At 35.9% G+C, this 25,028-nt stretch overlaps 1 protein-coding gene across 3 annotated transcripts in view; it reads left to right on the forward strand.

The window, feature by feature from the left end:
- Positions 1–25,028, forward strand: part of FZD3 (frizzled class receptor 3) — a 99,017-nt gene that overhangs the window by 20,291 nt on the left and 53,698 nt on the right. For 2 of the 3 annotated variants that reach the window (XM_045461607.1, XM_045461623.1), the window contains 2 exons: positions 19,579–19,775; positions 23,908–24,925. In XM_045461607.1, the coding sequence (XP_045317563.1) occupies positions 19,579–19,775; positions 23,908–24,925 (1,215 nt within the window). Of the gene's footprint in view, positions 1–4,499; positions 4,646–19,578; positions 19,776–23,907; positions 24,926–25,028 lie in introns of those variants that run through there. The other variant, XM_045461615.1, reaches the window with a different exon arrangement.

Consider the following 25,028-nt stretch of genomic DNA (forward strand, 5'->3'; position numbering starts at 1 on the left):
AAGTGCCCTCCTCAGTGCCCCATCACCCACTTTCCCCTCTCCCCTACCCCCATCTACCCTCACTTTGTTCTCAGTATCCAAGAGTCTCTTATGGTTTGCCTCCATCCCTCTCTGTAACTTTTTCCCCCCTCCCTTCCCCCATGGTCTTCTGTTAAATTTCTCAAGATCCACATGAGTGAAAACATGGTATCTTTCTCTGACTGACTTATTTCACTTAGCTTAATATCTTCCAGTTCCATCCACATTGCTACAAATGGCCAGATTTCATTCTTTCTCATTGCCAAGTAGTATTCCATTGTAGGTGTAAACCACATCTTTATCCATTCGTCAGTTGATAGACATTTAGGCTTTTTGCATAATTTGGCTATTGTTGAAAGTGCTGCCTTAACATTGGGATACATGTGCCCCTATGCATCAGCACTCCTGTATCTCTTGGGTAAATTCCTAGCACTGCTATTGCTGGGTCATAGGGTAGTTCTATTTTTAATTTTTTGAGGAACCTCCACAGGGTTTTAAAAAAAATTTTTAATGTTTATTCTTGAGAGAGAGAGAGCATGAGCAGGGGAGGGGCAGAGAGAGATGTAGACCTAGAATCTGAAGCAGGCTCCAGGCTCTGAGCTCTCAGCACAGAGCTTGACACGGGGCTCAAACTCCCGAACTGTGAGATCATGACCTGAGCTGAAGTTGGATGCTTAACTGACTGAGCCACCCAGGCTCCCCCACTTTTTAAATTTTTTTTAAGTACATCATGAGTTTAAATTGATGTTTTAAATCAAATAATATCACAGTTTTTTTGTTGTTGTTTTGTTTTGTTTTTTTGAGGAGGGAGGGCAGAAAGGGAGAGAGAGAATACTGAGCAGGCTCCACTCTGTCAGCACAAGGCTCTATGGGAGGCTTGATCCCATGAACCATGAGATCATGACGTGAGCCAAAATCAAGATTTAGATACAACTGACTGAGCCATCTGGTGCCTCTATCACAGAGTTTTTATTTACCATTTTAAAATCTTATTTTTGTTTTTCTATTCTCTTATACTAAAGCTTTACAATACACATACATTCTATCATTTCAGAATAATAACAGTGTTATTACTAACAATATGATTATTGAAAGCCGATTGTTTTGTACTTATTTTTGTCTTTAGGGTTGTGACTCACCATTGATATACAGTACAAATTACTCTGCTTTAAAGTTTTAATTTAAAAATTTAAATATTTAAAGTTTTATATTTAAAGTTAAATATTTCTCTGTGTGGTTAAACTCAAAACACATTTAGATTCCTATGTTTCATTTTTTGAGGAATAACTTAAAAATTTTTTTTGGTCTAAATTTAGTGGCTTATTCAGTTGAGTGACTCTTGATCTCATGGTTTGTGACTTCAAGCACTGCATTGGGTTCAGTGCTGCTGGTGCAGAGCTTGCTTGGGATTCTCTTTCTCCCTTTCTCTCTCTGCCCCTCCCCTGCTCAAAATTAATAAAATTTATTTTATAATTGTGTTTTACAATTTTATATATAGAACAAGATATATTCAGAGAAGTTTAGTTTCTGGCCCTTTCCCTTCTACCTTGTTCTTTCCTTCCTACTAAATGTAGTCATTTTACAAACTTTTTTTTGCTTATTCTTCCATTAAAAAATCATAAATATATTTATGTGAAATGTTTATGTAATAAACATGTATTCTTTTACCTTTGATAGAGTATTTGTTTTCTCCATATTTTTCCGTTTAACAATAATATCATGGATATTCCATAGTAATATTTACAGATATTATTCATTACAAATAGTTGTTTTAACTGGCAAAATACATATAAAGTTCACCATTCCAATCCTTTTAAGGATTGTGCACTATAGTTCAGTGCATTAAGTATATTCATCTTGTTATGTAGTCATAACCACTATTTATCCATAGCACTTTTTCATCTAACAAAACTGAAATTCTGTACATAGTAAACAATAACTCCCCATTCTCCCCTCCTCCGAGCCCCTGGCACCCTTCCTCCATTCTTCTTTCTGAGTTTGACTACTCTAAGTACCCAATAATAACAGGAATCATACAATATTTCTCCTTTGTGACTGGCTTATTTCACTTAACATAATGTCTTCAAAGTTCATTCATGTAGGATATGCCAGAATTTCCTTTCTGTTTAAAACCAAATAATATTCCATGGTATATATACACACCACATTTTGTTTATCCACTCATCCATCAAACACCTGAGTTCCTTCGACCTCTTGTCTATGACAAATAATGCTGCTGTGAACATGTGTGTTTGAATCTCTGCTTTCAATTTTTGGGGATATATACCCAGAAGTGGAATTGCTGGGACATATGATAATTCTGTTTAATTTTTTGAGGAACCACCATACTGTTTTCCATAGCAGTTGCTCCATTTTATATTCCCATCAGCAGTGCCACAAAGGTTCCAGTTTCTCCACATTCTCGCTAACACTTGTTATTTTTTATTTTTGTTTTTTGTTTTTATAATATCCTAATGGGTGTTAAGTTGTTCTCATTTTTTTTCATTCAATTACTGTTAATGGACATTCGGGTTTTCTGTCTTTTGCTTTTGAAACCAGAGCTTGTCCTTATTCATCTTTGTATACCTAGTACCCAACATAATGCCTCACACATAGGAGGTGCTAAATAAGTGTTTATAAAGTTATAAAGTTCATTAATTAATTCAAACTGTAAGTTCCTTAAGAGATGATAGTAGTCAGACTTGGTCAGGGTTATGATGTTATATCTAAGCACTTGATCTCCTGGAGTTGTAAATAGGAGTGTGCTGGATGGGAATGGGGATGGTAATCCCAGTACCAAGAGTACTACGTAACTGTGAACACTAGTATTTTACTTTGCCTTTTCAGGGGTGAGGAACAACTGGTCAGAGTGACTCAGAACTTTGAACATTTATGTGTTTGTACTTATAAGTGATGTAATTACGCAAAAGAACAGAGCAACCCACCTTTCCCATCTCTAGGCCCTTAATGTTCCTTCTGCCTTAAATAGTCTCTATCTTTTGTCAGAATTCTAATGGTTGGATTTGATACATTATTAAGTAGGAAAAAAGAGTAGATAACATGTATGGTATCATCCTGTTTTTGTTTAAAAAAATATATATGCATGTTTATGCAGAGTAAGTGATGTGGAAGGATTTTCACCAAGGCCAACAGTGGTTTTCCTGAATTAGTACAATTTATTTGTGTTTTCTATGTCTTATTTAATGTTTGTATTTTTTTATTTTTCTGTAAGAAACATATTGTGCCTTTAAAATAGTGACATTAGTACAGAAACTTTTTTTTTAATAATCCAAATTGTTCTTTTTTGTTTAGTTCTCAGTTGTAGTACCTAAGAGTTAGTATATTAAATATATTTTGATTGAATGACTGAAACAAAGGATCTTATGTGAAAGGGATCAGTTGTAGAAAGTATTTGAATGGGCCTTGAAAGATTTTTTTTGTTGATTTTTGTAAGAAAACAGTATAATATACCCCTGTGTAGTAGTAGTAATTAATGTTTTGTAGGTAGGCTTTTTAGAAAACGAAATTTGATTATATTCTTGCAATTCATGGTTTATATCTTCAGATACATGTATTATCAAATTTATTTCCCTTATTATCTTTTGTTTGGGTTAGTATTCATAGGTGGTTTTCCCTAAGCAAACAACAATCTAGTGAAGTAGCTTGAAAAGTCTGTTGTGTGACAGGGAACCTGTCAGTAATTAAGAATCTTCTAAATAGAAAAATGTACATAGAAGTAGTAGAGAATTAATTGCATTTATTTATTTCTGACTGTGGAAAAACTTAAAAAATTTTTTCTTTGATTTTCTTGTATGACAAATCACTTTAAAGAAATACCTTTAAAATACTTATTTCCAATTAAATTATGAAGTGTGGTGGAATTTTGTAAAGTTTTATCCTTTGAGAGAAACCATAGTTCTGAACTGTTCATGATATTTGAAATATTAAAATTTGCTTCCTTAAAGTCAAATGTTACGGGTTGCTCTGGGAACTCTCCATTGACTTAAGAAGATAAACATGTTCCTCTCATAATGGCAAATTTCTGCAAACCGCTATCTCAAGACTTTTTTTTTTTAATTAAGATTTGTAAAAGAAAAGCAAATTTATAGGTTAAAGGTGTTCTTCAAACCTAGAACTTTTTTTAATACAAAATTCCTGAAGTTTTAGATCCTTTCTCATTGAGAATTTATTTTTACAGAAAAGGAGTTTTTTAAAGGTCTTATTTTTAATCATTTAAAATTATTGTAAAAAGTTGTTTTTGAATAATTTCTTACTCTAATTTGGATCTGAAATAGAATGAATATCATTTTTTTGAATTTCCAAGGCCATTCCACATTTGGTTTCACATTTAGTGAATTTAGTCATAATATTCCCAAACCCAGTAGGATACAGTTTCTATGGTTACCAGACCCTTTGTAGAATGACAAAGATTGGAATTCTGATTCTCATGAGTCAAATTTTGGCCTTTGACTCTGTTCCCTTTTCATACCCCTTGCTAAGCTTGGGCTGTTGCTTGCTTGAAGGCTTGTCAGCTACCAGGTTCCTATGGTAACAGGAATGGAAATTTGAAGAAAGAGAATGGGAGCACAAAGGCTTGGTTGATTTGAATTTGAACAAAGAATAGAAGGTTCCATGTACTGCACCTTTGTTGTAGAAACCAGAAATTTAATTTTAGAAAGTTACTTTTCAGTTTGTAAACTTCGTATACCTTGGTCTTGATTTAGTGAACAAAAGTATTACTATTTAAGGAGGTACTCAGTAGGAATCTTTAAAAAATTAATCAGCTAAATTGTTTTTCTATTTGATAGAACTTTAATAGTATTTCTTATATATTCTCGGCTTTACAGTATTCAGGCTACCTCATTTAATTTTGATTTTGCTGAGTTTAAAATTGTTAGTCAACACAATTTGCTCATTTGAAAAATATTAATATTTTTGTTTTTGTATAACTGCTTTATTGAGGTACAGTATATATACACAACTTCACCTAAAGTGTTCAGTGTTCTGACAAATTATATACCCATGAAACCAATCAACACAATCAAGATATAGAACATTTCTATTACCTCAAAAGCTTTCTTGTATGCCTTTGTAGTCTACCCCCATCGTTACACCCTGCTCCAAGCAACTAGTGATCTGTTTTCTGTCACTGTGGATTAGTTTTCATTTACTAGAGTTTTATATAATCATATGGTACCTATTTTTTTTTTTTTTTTTTTTGGTCTGGTTTCCTTTACCCAGCATAATGACTTTGATATTCATCCATGTTTTGTTTTTCTTTTTAATCACATCATTCCAGTTGACTTTTACTTGTTGAGAACAGGGAATTCAGGGTTCCTTACACCCACCTTATAGGATTGCTATTGCTCTGTTAACTTGCAGTGCTTCCTTAATCCCTTTTTAAAGCTTTTGCTGGGTTCTGTATGCTAACTGTTGAATATACTATTATTTATATGTTCTTAAGACCATTTTGCAGAGGAGAAAATTGAAGTTTAGGGAGGTTATGTAGAACATTAAGTTCAAGGGCTCTAGACAGGAATGTCAGGGTCTTGACTCTTGGGTCTCTTTGTAGCTCTGTGATCTTGGGCAAGTTACTTGATTTCTGTGTCTCATTTTCTTCATATATATTATAAAATGTGATTACTAATAGTACCTACCTTATGGGATTATTGAGAGGATTAAATGAGATAATGTGTGTAAGACACTTAGAACACTGCCTGTCCCTTTAGTGTTAGTAATTAACTAGCTGACATACTCAGCACAGGACACTTAATAGCTAATAAATGGCAAAAGCATGAACTTTTAGCTTTAGGCTCATTGCAGGCAGCACAAAATAGCCACTCAAATCAATGGAGGTTTAACTAACATAGTAACACAGCGATATTGGATTGGTTGGTATGGATTGGTTGGTATTTTATGTATTGCTAAGTACCAAGCAAGTTTTGAGACCTAAGACATACATTAAAAGGCATACATGTGCATATATGTACATATATCATTAGCATGTGGATATGTTTTTAATTTTTAATTTTATAGTAATTTACAAAACAGTACAGAGAAATTCTTTGTACCTTACCTAGCCTGCTCCACCCCTACCTGCTACCCACCCCCCCCATCTTAGTATCTTATATAACTAGCATACAGCATCAAAACTAGGCAATTAACATTGGTACTATAGACATTATTTACAGGCCTTATCATATTTCATCAGTTTTTACATGTACTCAGTTTTTTGTGTGTATATGCACTTGTCCATCTATGTGTAGTCTTTGCAACTTTTTAAAATGTTTATTTTTTTAATGTTTGTTTATTTTTGAGAAAGACAGGCAGAGCGTGAGCAAGGGAGGGGCAGAGAGAAAGGGAGACACAGAATCCCAAGCAAGCTCCAGGCTCCAAACTGTCAGTACAGAGCCTGACTCCGGGTCTGAACTCAACAAGCCTGAGATCATGACCTGAGCTGAAGTTGGACGCTTAACCGACTGAGCCACCCAGGTGCCCCTGCAATTTAAAAAAAAGAAAAAAAAAAAAAGCTCTGTGCCTAACATGGGGCTTGAACTCAGGATCAAGAGTTGCATGCTTCACCAAATGAGCCAGCCAGGCACCCCTAGTCTTTGTAATTATATATAGATATAGGTACACAGATATAGATATATTTCCCTTAAATATATATAAAATATATAAAAATTATATATAAAATATATACCGTTAAAGAACTGTTTTATCACCACCAAGGAACTCCCTCATGCTTATTTTCTCTCTCCTCCCTTTTTCCAATCCTAAGCAACCACTACTTTGTTCTCTATAATTTTGTCATTTCAAGAATGTTGTATAAATGGAATCATATAGTACGTAATCTTTTGAGATTGGTTTTATTTCACTTAGCATAATACCGTTTGGGATCCATACTGGTTATTCCAGGTATCAGTAGTCATTATTTTTAATTTCAGAATACTTTGTTTTATAGATATTCCACAATTTGTTTAATCAACCACCCATTGAAGGACATTTCAGTTTCCAGTTCTTTGCTATTACAAATAACGTTGCTATGAACATTGGTGTATAGGTTTTTGTGTAGACATACATTTTTATTTTGGGGGACAAATGCCCAGGAGTGTAATTGCTGGATCATGTGATAAGCATATATTTGGATTTTTAAGAAACTGCTGAACTATTTTCCATAGTGGTTGTACCATTTTACATTCTCACCAACAGGGGCACCTGGGTGGCTCAGTCAGTTAAGCGTCTGACTTCGGCTCAGGTCATGATCTCACGATTCGTGGGTTCAAAACCTGCATTGGGCTCTGTGCTGACAGCTTAGAGCCTGAAGCCTGCTTCTGATTCTGTCTCCCTCTCTCTCTGCCCCTCCCCTGCTCACGCTCTGTCTCTCTCTGTCTCTCAAAAATAAATAAATGTAAAAATTTTTTTTACATTCTCACCAGCAGTGTATGAGAGATTTACTTTGTCTGCATTCTTACTATCATTTGGTATTATCACAGTTTTTTATTTCAGTTTTTCTAATATATATATACTATGTATGTATATAGTGATACCTCATGTGATTTTAATTTACATTTCCCTTGTGGCTAGTGATAGTGAACATCTTTTCGTGTGCTCATTTGCCATTCATGTATCCTTTTTGGTTAAATATCTGTTTATGTCTTTTGTTCATTTTGCAATGGTTTCTTTTGAGTTTTCAGAATGCCATATATATTCTGGATGCAAATCCATTATTGGATGTATGGTGTGCAAATAGTTTATCCTAGTCTGTAGCATGTCTTTATATCCTTTTAACAAGGTCCTGAAGAGAACAAAAGTTGTAAATGTTAAAATTAAGTCCAATTTACCATTTTTTTTTTCCTTTATGGATTGTCCTTTTGGTATAATTTCTAAGAACTTTTCACCTAACTCTTGGTCCAGAAGATTCTTCTTTCTTCTTCTTTCTTATTCGTTTTGTACATTTAAATCCATGATCACTTTTGAGTTAATCTGTATAAAGTATGGTTCATTTTCTTGTCTATTAATGTCCTCTGGTTCCAGCACAATTTATTGAAAAAACTATCCTTTCACCATTGAATTGCTCTTGCTCTTTTCTCAAAAATCAGTTGTCCATTCTTAGGTAGGTTTAATTCTGGGTTCTCTCTATGTTCTGTTGATCTTTTGTATCTGTCTCTCCACTGATTGTTCACATTGTCTCCACTGATTCTCCACATTGTCTTGATTACTGTTAACAATATAGTAAGTCTTAAAATTGGATAGCATGATTCTTTCCACTTTTTTTTCAAAATCTATTGTTTTTCCCATATAATTTTAGAATAAGTTCCTTTTTATCTATTAACAGTCATGCTGAGTTTTGATAAAAATTTCGTTAAATCTGGAAATCTTTTGGGGGAGAATTGCCATCTTTAATGTTGAATCTTCAAACCATGAACAGTGTTGTTATAGGTTGAATTGAGTCCCCCTAAAACATATAATGAAGTTCTAACTCCAGTACCTCAGAATGTGACCTTTTTTGGAAGTAGGATCATTACAAGTGTAATTAGTTAAAATGGGGTCATACTGGAGTAGGAAGGGGCCCTAATTCAGTTATGACTAGTATCCTTAGAAAAGGGAAATTTGGATACAGACACACATGGAGGGATGATGTGAAGAGGCACAGGGGGAATGCAATGTGAAGATCAGATTTATGCTATCACAATCTGAGGATTCCAAAAGCTAGGAGAGAGGCCTGGAGCAGATCCTTCTCTAGCATCTGCAGAGCAAACATGGTTCTGTCGACATCTTGATTCAGACTTCTAGCTTTTAGATATATGAGACAGTGAATTTCTGTTGTTTAAGCCATTCAGCTTATGGTACTTTGTTACAGTAGCCCTAGCAAACTAACACAAGTATATATCTGTCTTTTTTTTTATATTCCTTGATTTATTTTTATTAGCGTTTTATGGTTTTTTGCATACAAGTCTTATACATGTTTTGTTGAATTTCTACGCAGGCGTTTTTTCTTTCTTTCTTTTTCTTTTTCTCTTTCTTTCTTTCTTTCTTTTGTGGTTATAAGTGTATTGTTTTAGTTTTTCATGTGCTCTTTATATATGGAATGCAAATCTATATAGAAATAGTTGGGGTTTTTGTATGTTTTTCTTGTGTCCTGCAACCTTACTGAACTCACTAGTTCAAAGAGGTGTTCTTTGTAAATGCCTTGGGATTTTCTACGTAGACAATAATGTCACCTGCAAATAGGAACAGTTTTCTTTTTCCAGTCTCTCCTTTTCTTGCTTTATTGTATTGGCAGGATTTCCAGTCCCATGTTGAATAAGAGTGGTAAGAATAGGCATCCTTCCCTTATTTCCAATCTTAGGAGTAAGAATCCATGTTTCACCATTAATTATGATAGCTGCAGGGTGTTTGTAGATGTTCTTTATCAAGATGAGGAAATTATCCTCTATTTCTAGTTTGTTGAAAACTTAAAATCATGAGTGCTTTTTCTTTTTCTTTTTTTTAACATTTTATTTATTTTTGAGAGAGTGTAAGCAGGGGAGGGACAGTGAGAGGGAGACAGAGAATCTGAAGCAGGCTCTGTGCTGACAGTAGTGAGCCCGATGTGGGGCTTGAACTCATGAAATGTGAGCTCATGACCCGAGCTGAAGTTGGACACTCAACCAACTGAGCCACCCACGTGCCCCTCATGAGTGCTTTTTCTGCATCATTTGGTATGATAATGCGATTTTTCTCTTAGCCTGGTAATTTGGGATTACGTTAATTGGTTTTTGAATATTGAGCCAGCCTTGAATTTCTGGAGGAAACTCTACTAGGTTGTGGTATATAATGCTTTTAATATATTTTTGGATTTGCTTTGCTACTGTTTTTTAAGGATTTTTACATTTATGTTCATGAGAGATACTGGTCTGTAGTCTTTTGTGCTATCTTTGTTTGGTTTTAATATTAAACACCCCTTGTTTCATAGAATTAGTTGAGATGTGTTCCCTTCTCTGCTGTTTTCTTGAAGAGATTATGTAGAATTGGTGTTACTGTTTCTTTAAATGTTAGATTTTAGCTATGAAACCATCTGGCCTGGACATTTCTTTTCTGGAGGTTTTTAACCACAAATTCAAATTCTTTAGTACTTAACAGGACTATTCAGATTATCAGCGTCATCTTGAGTGAGTTTTGGTAGTCTGACTTTGAAGAATTGGTCTACTTCATGTAAGGCATCTAGTTTATGTGCACAGAGTTGTTTGTAATATTCCCTTATTGCCTTTTTATTTTTATTTATTTTTATTTTTTATTAAAAAATTTTTTTTTCCTTACATTTATTTATTTTTGAGGGACAGAGTGAGACAGAACACAATTGGGGGAGGGGCAGAGAGAGAAGGAGACACAGAATCTGAAGCAGGCTCCAGGCTCCGAGCAAGTGTTTAGCCCAGAGCCTGACGTGGGGCTCAAACCCACAACCATGAGATCATGACCTGAGCCGAAGTTGGTCACTTAACCGACTGAGCCACCCAGGCGCCCCCCCCCCCAGCCCAGCTGCCTTTTTAATGCCTGTGGAGCCTCAGTGACATCTTCTTTTTCAGTCTTAGTATTGGTAATTTGTGTTTTTCCTTTTTATTTAATAGCCTTGCTAGGGGCACCTGGGTGGTTCAGTTGGTTAAAAGCATCCAACTCTTGATTTCTGCTCAGGTCATGATCTCATGGTTTGTGAGAGTTCAAGCCCCACGTTGGGCTCCATGCTGTCAATGCAGAGCCTTCTCAGGATTCTCTCTCTCTCTCTCTCCCTCTCCCTCCCTTCCTCCCTTCCTCCCTCCCATACACACACACACACACACACACACACACACACTGTCTCCCTCTCTCTCTGTCTCTCTCTCTCTCTCTCTGTCTCTCCCTCAAAATAAATAAACTTAAATAATCTTGCCAGAAGGTAATCAATTTTATTGGTAATTTCAGAGAACCAGCTCTTATTTGAGTGATTTTTCTCTATTTTACTGTTTCCAGTTTTATTGATTTTTTCTTTTTTTTTTTAAATTTTTTTAATGTTTGTTTTTGAGAGAGAGCATGCGTGCACACGCATGAGCTGGGGAGGGGCAGAGAGAGAGGGAGACATAGAATCCGAAGCAGGCTTCAGGCTCTGAGCTGTCAGCACAGAGCCCGATGCAGGGCTTGAACTCCTGGACCACGCACGAAATGATGACCTGAGCTGAAGTCAGACGCGTAACTGACTGATCACCCAGGTGCCCCAATTTTTCTTCTTTATTACTTCTCTTTGCTTGTTTTTGCTTTATTTTGTTCTCTAGGGCTATTACAAATAATGTTCTGTGAAAATTCATATACAAGTTTTCCCTTGAGCATCATTTTTTTTTTTTTTTAATTTTTTTTTTAACGTTTATTTATTTTTGAGACAGAGAGAGACAGAGCATGAACGGGGGAGGGGCAGAGAGAGAGGGAGACACAGAATCGGAAACAGGCTCCAGGCTCTGAGCCATCAGCCCAGAGCCCGACGCGGGGCTCGAACTCACGGACCGCGAGATCGTGACCTGGCTGAAGTCGGACGCTTAACCGACTGCGCCACCCAGGCGCCCCCCTTGAGCATCATTTTTTAATTCTTTTGGGTATATACCTAGGAGTAAAATTGCTGGGTCATATGGTAATCTATGTTTAACTTCTTAAGGAATCACCAAATTGTTTTCCATAGTGGTCGCATCATTTTGCATTCCCACAGCAACACATGGGGGTTCTGATTTCTCCATATCCTTGTCAGCATTTGTTATTTATTCATTCATTTATTTATTTGTTTATAGATTACAGCTATCTTGGTGTAATATAGTATCTCATTGTCATTTTGATTTACGTTTCCCTAATGACATTGAACATTTTTTCATGTTTATTGGCCATTGCATTAACTTCTTTAAAGAAATGTCTCTTCAAGTTCTTTGCCCATTCAAAAAATTAGGTTGTCTTTTGGTTGAGTTGTGGGGTTCTTTATGTATTCTGGATACTAGACTCTTATCAGATATATGTCTTATAAATATTTTTTTCCATTTTGTGAGTTGTCTGTGTACTCTACTGAAAATGTTCTGAAATATATGAAAGCATTCTGTTTAGATGAAGTCTGATATATCTGGTTTTTTTTCTTTTGTGCTTGTGCTTTTGTTGTCTGATCTAAGAAACCATTGCCAAATCCAAGGTCATGAAGGTTTACCTCTATTTTCTTTTGCAAGTTTTGAGTTAATTTTTGTATGTGGTATAACACAGGGTCCCCAGCTTTATTCTTTTGCATGTTTAGACTTCTGCCAATACCAGAGTGTTTTGATTACTATAGCTTTATGTTAAGTTTTGAAATTGGAAAGTATGAGTACACCAACTTTGTTCTTTTTTTCAAGGTTGTTTTGATCTGTTCAGACTCTGTTGCAATTCCATAGGAATTTTAGGATCAACTTTTCCATTTTTGCAAAAAAAAAAAAAATGCCATTTTAAGGGTTTAAATTGAATCTCTGGATCACTTTAAGGACTATTGCCATCTTAACAACATTGTCCTCTAATTCCTGAATATAGGATGTCTATTTGTTAGGTTGTCTTCAGTTTTTTTCAGTAACACGTGGTAGTTTTCTGTCTTGCACCACATTGGTTAACTTTATTCCTGAATATAGGATGCTGTACTTTTGATGGTCTTAAACTGAAGTTTTTTCTTAATTTCAATTTTTTTTTTAATTTCATTTTTAGTATATTCCTGAAAGGTAGAAACATAGCTTTTATCTTTTTTTTTTTTTTTTTCAATGTTTATTTATTTTTGGGACAGAGAGAGACAGAGCATGAACGGGGGAGGGGCAGAGAGAGAGGGAGACACAGAATCGGAAACAGGCTCCAGGCTCTGAGCCATCAGCCCAGAGCCTGACGCGGGGCTCGAACTCCCGGACCGCGAGATCGTGACCTGGCTGAAGTCGGACGCTTAACCGACTGCGCCACCCAGGCGCCCCCATAGCTTTTATCTTTATTGACTTTGTATCCAGCGTTCCTAGTAAATTCATTTATTCTAATGGTTTATAGATTATTTTGGATTTTCTTTGTGACAGGTTTTTATTAGTCTGGTTCTATTAGAAGACAGACACTCTTGGGGCATCTGGGTGGCTCAGTTGGTTAAGCATTCAACTTTGGCTCAGATCATGATCTTGTATTTCATGAGTTCGAGCCCCACGTCGGGCTCTGTGCTGACAGCTCAGAGCCTGGAGCCTGCTTCAAATTCTGTGTCTCCCTCTCTTCCCCTCTGGCACTCATCCTCCCCCCCCCCCCCGCCTCTCTCTCTCTCTCAAAAATATACATTAAGAAAAAAAAGTTAAAAAAAGCAGACACACTCAATGATTTAAATAAGGGAAGTATAATAAAAATAAGCCATTATAGGAGAGTATTTATAAAATATAGAGAGAGCTCAGTAGGGCTCTCTAGGGCAGAGGGACAATCTTGGAAGGGACTTCCAAACACCAAGGCTCAGACCTTAATTGTAGATGATGTAGTTGCAACTCAGTGGATGACAGAGACGTTCACTGGGTTGCCTGGGCCAGAGCTGGTCCATGGTTGCTGGGCAAGCAAGAAGCAGTTCTTCAGGGCATACATAGGCAAGTGTTAGCTGGTGGTTGAGTAGATAGAGGGAGTCAAGGCACTGCCGCAAGTCCATATTGGAAGGATTCAGTGTCCATATTGGAAGGGCTGCAGGAAGGGTGTCACTAGGCTATGTCGTGATTGTGAGGCTACTTACTAAGAGACCTTTCTGGGCACATGGCTGGGACACAGCACCATAGATTTCTTTACATTTGCACTGCTGCCTGACTGCGCAGCAGCCACAACCAACAAGGACGCCCCCTTTGTCCTGCAGTGTTCCTCTAACACTCTTTATTGAGAAAGTTTAAACACATGCTTACTGTAAAGGAGAAGTGGTGACATAAATCCTATCTATTATCATAGAGCATTGATATTGAAGACTGAATGTGGAACAGAGATAAAAGTTTGGGAACTAGAACACAAGTCCTCCATGAATAATGATAGTTTCTTTCTGATCCATATACCTTTAATTTTTATATTTCTTGCTTTCTAATTCTTTTATCTTTTATTCCTATGTTTTTACTGCCTTGGTGAGGACTTTCAATACAGTGTTAAATAAGATAGTGGTAACAGTTATTTTTGTCTCATCTTTGATCTCAGGAAGCCTTCAATAATTTACCAACAAGTATGAGGTTTTCTGTGGTTTGGTGTATATACTTGACATAAGATTTGAGGAAATTTCTTAGTCTCTTAAGAGTTCATAATAAATGGATGTTGAATTTCATCTAATACTTTTACTACAGCTATTTAATGGATCATGTGATTACCCCCCCTTTTTCTTTTTTTTTTTTTTTTAATTTTTTTTAACGTTTATTTATTTTTGAGACAGAGAGCATGAACGGGGAGGGTCAGAGAGAGGGAGACACAGAATCTGAAACAGGCTCCAGGCTCTGAGCTGTCCGCACAGAGCCTGACGCGGGGCTCGAACTCACGGACCGCGAGATCATGACCTGAGCCGAAGTCGGCCGCTTAACCGACTGAGCCACCCAGGCGCCCCTACCCCCCCTTTTTCAATTAATGACATTAATTATATTAACTGGTTTTTCAGATGTTAATCCTTGGGGAAAAAGTGCATTTAGTGTGGTATATTGATTTTTTATATATTATGGATTAATTTACTGATACTGGGATATGGATTTTTACATCTATGGTCATGAAGAATAATTTTCCTTCTTAGGTAGTCCCGTTGGGTTTTGTTATAAAAATTACTCTGGTTTCATAAGATGAATTGGGAAAGGTTCCTTTTTTTCCTTTTTTAGAGTTTGTGTATGATTACTGCAACTTCTTGCTTTGATGTTTGATACATTTTTCTAGTGAAGTCATCATAACTTAGAGGTTTCTTTGAGGGGGGGACCATTGCTAATAATGGATTAAATTTCTTTGTAGATAGAAGACTGGATTTTCTTTGAGTTTTGGTAAATTTTCATTTTTTCCCAAGGCATTTGTTCATTTCATCTAACATATCAAATTTATTATTTATGATATCTACATTATTTTTCTAATAATGTTCTCTCCTCCATTTCTGATATTGGTAATTTGAGGTTTTTTTTTTTCCCCCTCCCTTTTCTTTTCCTAATTATTGTCTGTCTTCTATATTCTCTAAGTTTGGCCACTCTTTTTCTAGCTTCTGGAGATGGTGCTAATATCATTGCTTGTTTTCAGGCTTTCTTAGTTTCTTATATGTGTATATCGGCTTGTAAATTTCTTCTCAGTACAGCTTTTGCTGTTATTTTATTGTTTTTATTTACTTCTCTATATAATCTATATAATTGTACAATTTAAATTTCAATTATGATTCCTTTTGTTGATTATGAGTTATTTACAAGCTTGTTGTCTGCTATTTCAAACAGTGGGTTTGGGCTTTTTCTGTAACTTTTTTCTACCTTAATTACATTTTAGTCATAGAACCTTCTATGAATGATTTTAGTTCTCTGTTTTGTTGTGGCATGATTTTTAGGATCTAGAATATGGTCAATTTTGATAGATTCCATGTGTGTGTTAAATAGGATCCAGTCATTGTTGGGCATCATGATTATAAATATGTAGATCAAATTTGTAGTTGGCTTGTTTAGATTTTCTGTATTCTTACAGAATTTTTGCCTCACTCTTCTGTCACTTACTGAAAGAAGTGTATCAGTCTTTCGCTCAGAGTGTGGGTTTGTACATTTTCCCTTTTATTTTGTCTATTTCTGATTAAAATATTTTGAAGCTATGTTAAGTGGTGCATATATGTTTAGATTTGCTTTTTAGGATCAGTGAATTGATTCTTTGTCTTATGAAATGCTCTTTATCTCTGGGAACACTTGTCATAAAATCTACTCTTTCTTTTGGCTAATTCTTCCATTACCATTTACCTTTCTTTTACTTATTTAAAAAAATTTTTTTTAATTTATTTTTAAGAGGCAGAGAGAGACAGAGTGTGAGTGAGGGAGGGGCAGAGAGAGAGGGAGACACAGAATTCGAAGCAGGCTCCAGGCTCTGAGCTGATAGCACAGGGCTCGATACGGGACCCAAACTCACAAACTGTGAGATCATGACACCTGAGCTGAAGTTGGACACTCAGCTGACTGAGCCACCCAGGCGCCCCTCTTTCTTTTATTTTTAAGCCATTTGCTTATATTGAAAAATGTCTTTTGTTAACAGCATAGTTGGGTTTTTTTTTCCTGTTTTTGTTTTTACCTAGTCCAAAACTCTTAGTCTTTTACTTAGAGTTTTTAGTCCATGTATATTTAAAGTAATTACTGATATACTTGGGTTAATATTTACTATCTTACTATTTGATTTCAGTATGTCCAGACTGTTTTGTGTTTCTTTCTCTCTCCAGTTTTGCCGCCTTTTGTGTTACTCTGTTTGCCTCTCTTTTACCATGTTGTGCATTTTTTTATTGCTTATCATAGAAATTGATATGTACCCATGACATATAATATTCTAATAAAAATCATTGTTTAAACCACTACCCCATTAGTGTTCCTCTGGCCTCCCATCTTTTCCATTTGATTATTATATATTAATATACCTGTGGGTTGTATGTATTTTAAGGCATTATTTTGTTATTGGTACAAGGAGTATTCATTTATATTTTCCCACATATTCACCCCTTTTGTTTCTTTTAAGTACTTCTGGAGCTTTCATCTTTGATCGTTTTCCTTCTGTCTAAAGAACTGTTGAGTATTCCTTGTAGTGCAGGTTTGCTGGTGACCTATTTTCTCCCATTTTTGTCTGTCTGAAAATGTCTTTACTTTGCCTTCATTTATGAAGGATGTTTTTGCTGGCTATAGAATTATGGGTTTGCAGTTCTATTTTCTTAGCTCTTTAAGTTCTACTGATTTATGGTTTTCCAAAGCAAGCTCTGAATGTTAACTGTTCCTCTGTTAAAAGTAAGTTGTCTTTTTTAACACTGGCTGCTTTTTAGATATTTTTCTTCTGTTTTCAACAATTGAGATAACATTTGCCTAGGTGTGATTTTCTTGTATTTATCCTTGGGGTTTGTAAAAGTTTTTGAATCTGTAGGTTGTTGTCTTCAATTAGTTTTAGAAAATTCTCAGTCATCATCTTTTTGTATATTGCCTCTGCACATTCTCTCTCTCCCCTCCTTCTGAGGTTCCAGGTATGCATATCTTAGACTTTTCCATGTTTTACATGTCTCTTATTTTATGTATTTTTTCAGTATTTTTTTGGTCTGTGTGCTTCTGTTTGAATATTTCCTATTGTCTTGTGTTCCATTTTGCCAGTTCTGTCTTCTGATCTAATGAGTTCTTCAGATTGTATATTTCAGTTATAGAATTTCCATTTGATTCCTTTTATAATAGATTTTAGTTTCTGATAAAATACATTTTTGTTTTCCTGAATATATTTGATGTAATTATATACAGTCTTGTGTATTAAGATCAATAGCTGGGTCACCAAATCAATGTAATTTTTTTTCTGGGTTTTAATCGTATGGTCCTGTTTTTGTTTTGTTTTGTTTTTTAATGTTTATTTTTGAGAGAGAAAGAGCGCATGAGCTGGGAAGGGGCAGAGAGAGAGGGAGACAGAATCTGAAGCAGGCTCCAGGCTCCTAGCTGTCAGCACAGAGCCTGATGCAGGGCTCAAACTCACTAACCATAAGATCATGACCTGAGCCTAAGTTGGCTGTTAAACCGACTGAGCCACCCAAGTGCCCAATGTGGTCCTGTTTTTAGAAATGCCTAGTAATTTTTTATTGAGTGTTAGATATTATAAAATATTGGTGAGGTTCCAGATGATGTCATATAGCTCCAGAGGAGGTTCACCCTTTCTTCTGATACGCAGATAAATGGGAGATCACCTTACTTCCAACAGGAAGTGAGCTGAGTTGAGGCTGGGTTACAGTTTTGGCAGGTCTCTGCCTCCCTCTAATTTGCTCCTGCAACTCGAGTATAGCCATTCAGAGGCTGAGTCTGGTATGTTCAGTTCCCCTGGCAGAACTTGAACTCTAATCCAGCATGTAAAACTGCCAAAATCTCCACTCTGCTTTTCAGAGGTTTTCTGCTTAGCTTCTTAGTGTCCTTCCTTATGCTTCAGAATTTTCAAATTTCTTCAAGGGAAAATTGGCTCTGTGTCAGACTCTATCCTTGGCACTTGCCCTTCTCACCTGTGTGTTATTCCTTTTGTTTTGAATTTTGTTTGTAGCCTTGTAAGACCACCACAGTTCTGCTGGTTTCTCCGTTTTCTAGCACCAGCCCAGTCAAAGCCTGATTCACGGCCTCTTGCCTTATGCCCAATTTCAACAAATACCTCCTTGGAAAAGTGGCTGCATTTATCAGGCCACCTCTCCATGTTTCCCTGCTCTCTGTATTCTTGGTTCTTTTAGTTCTTTTACTTCAGCAGTTCTTCAGTAGCTTTAAATAGGTGTTTTTAAATTTTTTTTCTGTATTTTAAAATTGTTCTTGATGGAAACATCGGTATAACATAAACTATTCCTTCATTCATGGAAGTGATGGCCATATATAGTTTATTGTTATTTGTTGGTTACCACATCCATTATACAGTTAACTTCTTTGACATCAGTTTTCTTATGTGACTCTTGGTTTTCTGACTGCATTGTGTATGGCGGACCTTTGGAAAATATTATATATCAATGTAGAAATTGATTCGTACTCAGTAGAAAGGCTTAGTGGTGAAAATATGTGTTACCAGATTAAAATCAGCAATGACTCTGAAATTATTGTATAAATAAGTGGGAAATGTATTTGATAGTCAAAAACCCAGGTGCACATTTATTGGGATATTTGATCTATTCTTGTGGTTATAATTATTTTAACATGGTTTTATGTTTGCGCCGCTATTTTTTCCTTTTATTTCCTTAATATCAGCTTACAGTGTTATTTCTGCTTACATTATGCGATACCAGAGTTCAAAGAACTCTCTATAAAATTTTTAATGTAACAGGAACAAGAAAATATGGACAAATGTGAGAGATTCTTCCCTCTCCCTTACGCTCAAAATAACTACTGCTATGTATAACTACTTCTCTTCCTCCACCCCCTCTCCCTTTCCTCTTTTAACTTTTGTCTGCTCTCTGTTGATACTTGTTAGTTGAAGAAAATGTAGAAATTGAAATACATGAAAAGAAGAAAATCAAAATTTCTTAAAATCCTGTCGCCAAGCAGTAATCACTTTTTTGAGCATTTGGCATATCTTTCATGAATTTTTATTTTCATATGTAAAATTGATCATAATGTGATTCTGAGCCCTGCCTCTTCATTAATATCACCTTTAAGAATTAAAATTTAGATTCTGAGATATAACTCAGTCTTAACCAATTCAGACTCTTCAGGGATATAGCTAAGAGGATTTTGTTTAGAAAAACAAAATCTTTTTTTCAGAAAATTTTAATAACCTCCAGACATTTTTAAAATGGAAAAAAAAAAAGAATCTTGTAATATTTTATATAGTAAACTTTAACTTGTATACAACTCCTCCTCTAATTATTCAATTTTAACTTTTTCCTAGCCATTCCACCCAATGGTGAATCTGGATTGTTCTCGGGATTTTCGGCCATTTCTTTGTGCACTCTATGCTCCTATTTGTATGGAATATGGACGTGTCACACTTCCCTGTCGTAGGCTGTGTCAACGGGCTTACAGTGAGTGTTCGGAGCTCATGGAGATGTTTGGTGTTCCTTGGCCTGAAGATATGGAATGCAGTAGGTGCGAAAATCAGATTTTCATAGATCATTACTTATGGTATGCTGCAGTATGTTAAAATTACCTGTCTTCTAGTTCATCAGTTTTTTAAAACTTTTGAAATGTAGCATATATTAGTTTTAATTTTGAACAGAGGTTTCATGACCTCTGAACTGTTCATTTCCTTAGGGACTTGGAATCACTAAATGAAAAAGGTAGAAAAGAAAAAACGTTTCTGTGAAGAAATTTTTAAAAGAATGAAGAAAAACGACAATTTTTTTCCTCAAAAAATTTCTGGTTATACAAGTATGAGTAATGCAGTTAGAAAATATAGAGAAGAAAATAATCATTCATTACCTCACCATTAAATGTCTTCAATGATGATTTAATGGAAGTTAAGTATCCATATGATTTAAATGTGTTAATGACTAAAGAAGTTCTGTCAACTCTGCTTTTCTGTCATGTATTAGCAAACCAGAATCAGAAAATGTCAGATACTTTTCAGATCACTTCCAAATATAGATTGTAAACATTTTCTAAAGATTCGAAGATGTTTACTAGACAGTCTTACAGATTTATATGAGAGTAATAACGTGTACAGTAATACTGTATTTCTTATATGATAATGTACCTTTCTGTATTGTGAAGTATTTCGAGGATAAAGAATAGTAAGATAAATGGGTATGTACCTATTGTTGTCTAACTTTATCCAGTCTTAACATTTTGTGATACTTGCCTCAGTCACTTTTTTTTTTCCCCCCTCAAATAAAACAATACAGATAAAATTGAAAGTTCCTTTCTTGGTACCTATCTTGATTTCATTCCCTTCTTTCCTCCTCAGAGATGAGGTATTAATGATTGTGTTGTTAATCATTCCTATATTTGTTTTTATACTCTTGCTACATATATACATATCTGTAAACAACATTAATTTTTTTTATATGTGTATATAGTTGTATCTGTAGGTTTGGTTAATTCCTTTTAATTGCTACATAATGGTATTAATATTCTAGGGTAATTTGGCCATTTCCTGTTGATGGTCACTTAAGTTATTTCTGGGTGTTTGCTGTTATCAATAATGCTGCAGTGAACATTCTTTTTTCCTTCATGTTTAAAATTAATTTTGTTTACCATCTAACAATGGCCCTTGGAGGTAGGTTAATAGCAGGACTTGTTACTCTCATTTGGCATTTGAAAAACTTACGAAATAAAACATATATTAGTTTCTCCTAGTCAGTTCACGGACATTTTGCTTTCTTGTATTTGTTATCTGTTTCCCACATGTTTAACCTGTTTTTTTTATCTAGCCCCATGTAACCATTCATCCACCTTCTCCCCAAGAATGTGGTAGTGTTTATAGTTCCTCTTTTAGAAGTCTGTTAATTTCTTGGTGTTTATAACAGCTATGAATTGCTTGGGCAAGAACCCTATTTTGTTTCTTGTAATTAACTCCCACTGTTTAGTAGTCTTTTATATTAACAGTTTGTATACAAGTATAGACATCTCATTATTATCTTTATTTCTTTGTTTTGTTGGGATTAAATCTATTTTATGTCCTCACTGTTGTCTGGGATTGACTATGACTAATTCTGAAACCTTAAAGTCTGGCACAGTGGTCTTTCATAACAACTTTCATTCTTTTTTTTTTTTTTTTTTTTTTTTTTTAATTTTTTTACTGTTTGTTTATTTTTGAGACAGAGGCAGAGCATGAGCGAGGGAGGGACAGAAAGAGAGGGAGACACAGAATCCGAAGCAGGCTCCAGGCTCTGAGCTGTCAGCACAGAGCCAGATGCGGGGCTCAAATTCCTCAACCACGAGATCATGACCTGAGCTGAAGTTGGATGCTCAACCGACTGAGCTACCCAGCGCCCCTAACAACCTTTCATTCTTCTGCATTGCTCAAATCCTTGTTCCTGCTGTTCTTGAACTTAATTGACACTCCCAGACTTTGGATTTTTATTTCCCCTTCCTCATATCCCTCTTCCTAATCTAATTTATTTCCTTACTTAGCTTAAGCTTTGTGCCCCATCACTTGTAATAACATTCTTGCTAGCAATTTCAATTCATTCCTTCTACTAAACTTGTTCAGATCCCCAGCTGGATCCATTGAATCAATTTCTAACAGATTAATTATGCCATATATTTAATGATGCCAACCATAGCCGTTCTATTTGCTGTTTGTCTTTGGTAAATTTCCAGTTTGATCAACAGAATAATTTGTTTATTGCTCTCAGCATCTCTGCCAAATCTATATCTCTTGCTTCAAACCCATATTTTGCCTTTATTCTATATTCCCCTCAACCTCAGCTTGCCCTCTTTTCATGAAAATCATGTAGGCCTTCATGTATGAACTATTGTGGTCGGCTACTTCTCAGACCAGTTATTCTCAATTTTTTTTTTTTTTTTTTTTTTTTTTTTGGATCCTGTTCCTCTTTCTACACCTTAAACACCTTAAATATTGGTGCTTCACAGAGTTCTGTACCTATTCATTTTTATTCTATGTGCTTTCCCTGGATGATCTCATCTCACTCATTTTAACTCTTACTCATCTGCTAATGACTCCTACACCTAAATCTTAGACTTGACTCTTCTGCTGAGTTCCAAATCTGCGTATCTAGCATCCATTTTGGAAATTCTAACCTGCATTTGTCTTAAATTCCTCAGTTGCAACAGACCTAAAATTGATTTATTCCTTTGCTCGTTTTTTAATTCTCTATAAGTTATCTTCTGTTTCTCCTTCATTGACTTTAGCTTCTGCATCCAATCAGTTACAAACTGTTGCTTTTATCTAACCAGTTTCATGTCTGTCTCATTCCCACTGCCTTATCTGTCTTTGTTTTATGTTATTTTTAAGTAATCTCTACACCCAGTGTGGGTCTTGAACTTTTAACCCCAAGATCAAGAGTTGCATGTTCTACCGACTGAGCCAGCCAGGTGCCCCTACCTTATCTGGTTTTCATTCTGGCTCAGCTAGTATCTCTCTGCTCCCATTTTTGCCCAAGTCTGTCTTCCACACTGCTCCTAGTCATATTTCTAATTACTTGGGTTAGGTCTATATGTATATATTTCTTCAACAGTCATTAACTCAACAAATGTTAATTGGATGTGTCCCCTGTGCTAGGTACTAGTCTAGATGCTGAAGATGAGTAGTGAACAAAATATAGTCTTGGTTCTTACAGAACTAAAATTCTAGTGGTTACGGTAGTAGTGGGAGATAATAAATAGATAATGTCAGAAATAGTTTCTTTATGCAGTGTTACTTACTGATGGCTATGTTAGACTATTGTAATAAAGATTACTGTTTGGGGAACCTGGCTGGCTCAGTCAGAAGAGCATGGGACTCTTGATCTCAGGAGTCATGAGTCTGAGCCCCATGTTGGGTATAGCGGTTACTAAAAAGATAATAAACTTTAAAAAAGTACTGTTTTTGGGGCGCCTGGGTGGCGCAGTCGGTTAAGCGTCCGACTTCAGCCAGGTCACGATCTTGCGGTCCGTGAGTTCGAGCCCCGCGTCGGGCTCTGGGCTGATGGCTCAGAGCCTGGAGCCTGTTTCCGATTCTGTGTCTCCCTCTCTCTCTGCCCCTCCCCTGTTCATGCTCTGTCTCTCTCTGTCCCAAAAATAAATAAACGTTGAAAACAAAAAAAAAATTAAAAAAAAAAAAGTACTGTTTTTGAAGTCAAAACAAAATTAAGTATAAAACCATATAGTTTAAAAAAAATTTTTTTTAAGTTTTTACTTAGTTTTTTGAGAGAGAGAAACAGAGTGTGAGTGGGGGCTGGGGGAGAGGCAGAGAGAGAAGGAGACACAGAATCCAAAGCAGGCTTCAAGCTCCGAGCTGTCAACACGGAGCCTGACGTGGGGCTCAAACCCATGAACCATGAGATCATAACCTGAGCCGAAGTCGGACGCTCAACTGATTGAGCCACCTAGGCACCCCAAACCATATCCTTTTTTGATCAACAATGGAAAATCTAGTTGTATGACCCATAAACAAGATATCAACATTTACTTTATTCCTACTTAATGTGATTGTACTCTAAGGATATAAGAATGAATAAGGTCATGAGTACTAAATTTGGAAATCCAAATTGTTTGGTATCCATAGATTTCCCAGTAAGTGAAAATGGTTCTCATCTTGTTTTGTTTTGTTTTTTAGGTTCCCAGATTGTGATGAGCCATACCCTCGACTTGTGGATCTGAATTTAGCTGGTGATCCTACTGAAGGAGCTCCAGTGGCAGTGCAGAGGGACTATGGTTTTTGGTGTCCTCGAGAATTGAAAATTGATCCTGATCTTGGTTATTCTTTTTTACACGTGCGTGATTGTTCACCTCCTTGTCCAAATATGTACTTTAGGAGAGAAGAACTTTCGTTTGCTCGATACTTCATAGGATTGATTTCAATCATTTGCCTCTCTGCCACGTTGTTTACTTTTTTAACTTTTTTGATTGATGTCACAAGATTCCGTTATCCTGAAAGACCTATTATATTTTATGCAGTCTGCTACATGATGGTATCATTAATTTTCTTCATTGGGTTTTTGCTTGAGGACCGAGTAGCCTGCAATGCATCTAGCCCTTCACAGTATAAGGCTTCCACAGTGACACAAGGATCTCATAATAAAGCCTGTACCATGCTTTTTATGGTACTGTATTTTTTTACTATGGCTGGCAGTGTTTGGTGGGTAATTCTTACCATCACATGGTTCTTGGCAGCTGTGCCAAAGTGGGGTAGTGAAGCTATTGAGAAGAAAGCATTGCTATTTCATGCCAGTGCATGGGGCATCCCCGGAACTCTAACTATCATCCTTTTAGCGATGAATAAAATTGAAGGTGACAATATCAGTGGCGTGTGTTTTGTTGGCCTCTACGATGTTGATGCATTGAGATATTTTGTTCTTGCTCCCCTCTGCCTGTATGTGGTAGTTGGAGTTTCTCTCCTCTTAGCTGGCATTATATCCTTAAACAGAGTTCGAATTGAAATTCCATTAGAAAAGGAGAACCAAGATAAATTGGTGAAGTTTATGATCCGGATTGGTGTTTTCAGCATTCTCTATCTCGTACCACTCTTGGTTGTAATTGGATGCTACTTTTATGAGCAAGCTTACCGTGGCATCTGGGAAACAACATGGATACAAGAACGCTGCAGAGAATATCACATTCCATGTCCATATCAGGTAAGGGAAACCTTGTTCTAAATTTCAGAATGTGTAATAGTGGAAAGAAGGCATATTACTATGAAGATCTAATCTTAGCTAGTTTTTTTATTTTAAACAAAAC

Source organism: Leopardus geoffroyi, chromosome B1 (genome assembly GCF_018350155.1).
Source record: "Leopardus geoffroyi isolate Oge1 chromosome B1, O.geoffroyi_Oge1_pat1.0, whole genome shotgun sequence".
NCBI classification, from domain to species: Eukaryota; Metazoa; Chordata; class Mammalia; order Carnivora; family Felidae; genus Leopardus; species Leopardus geoffroyi.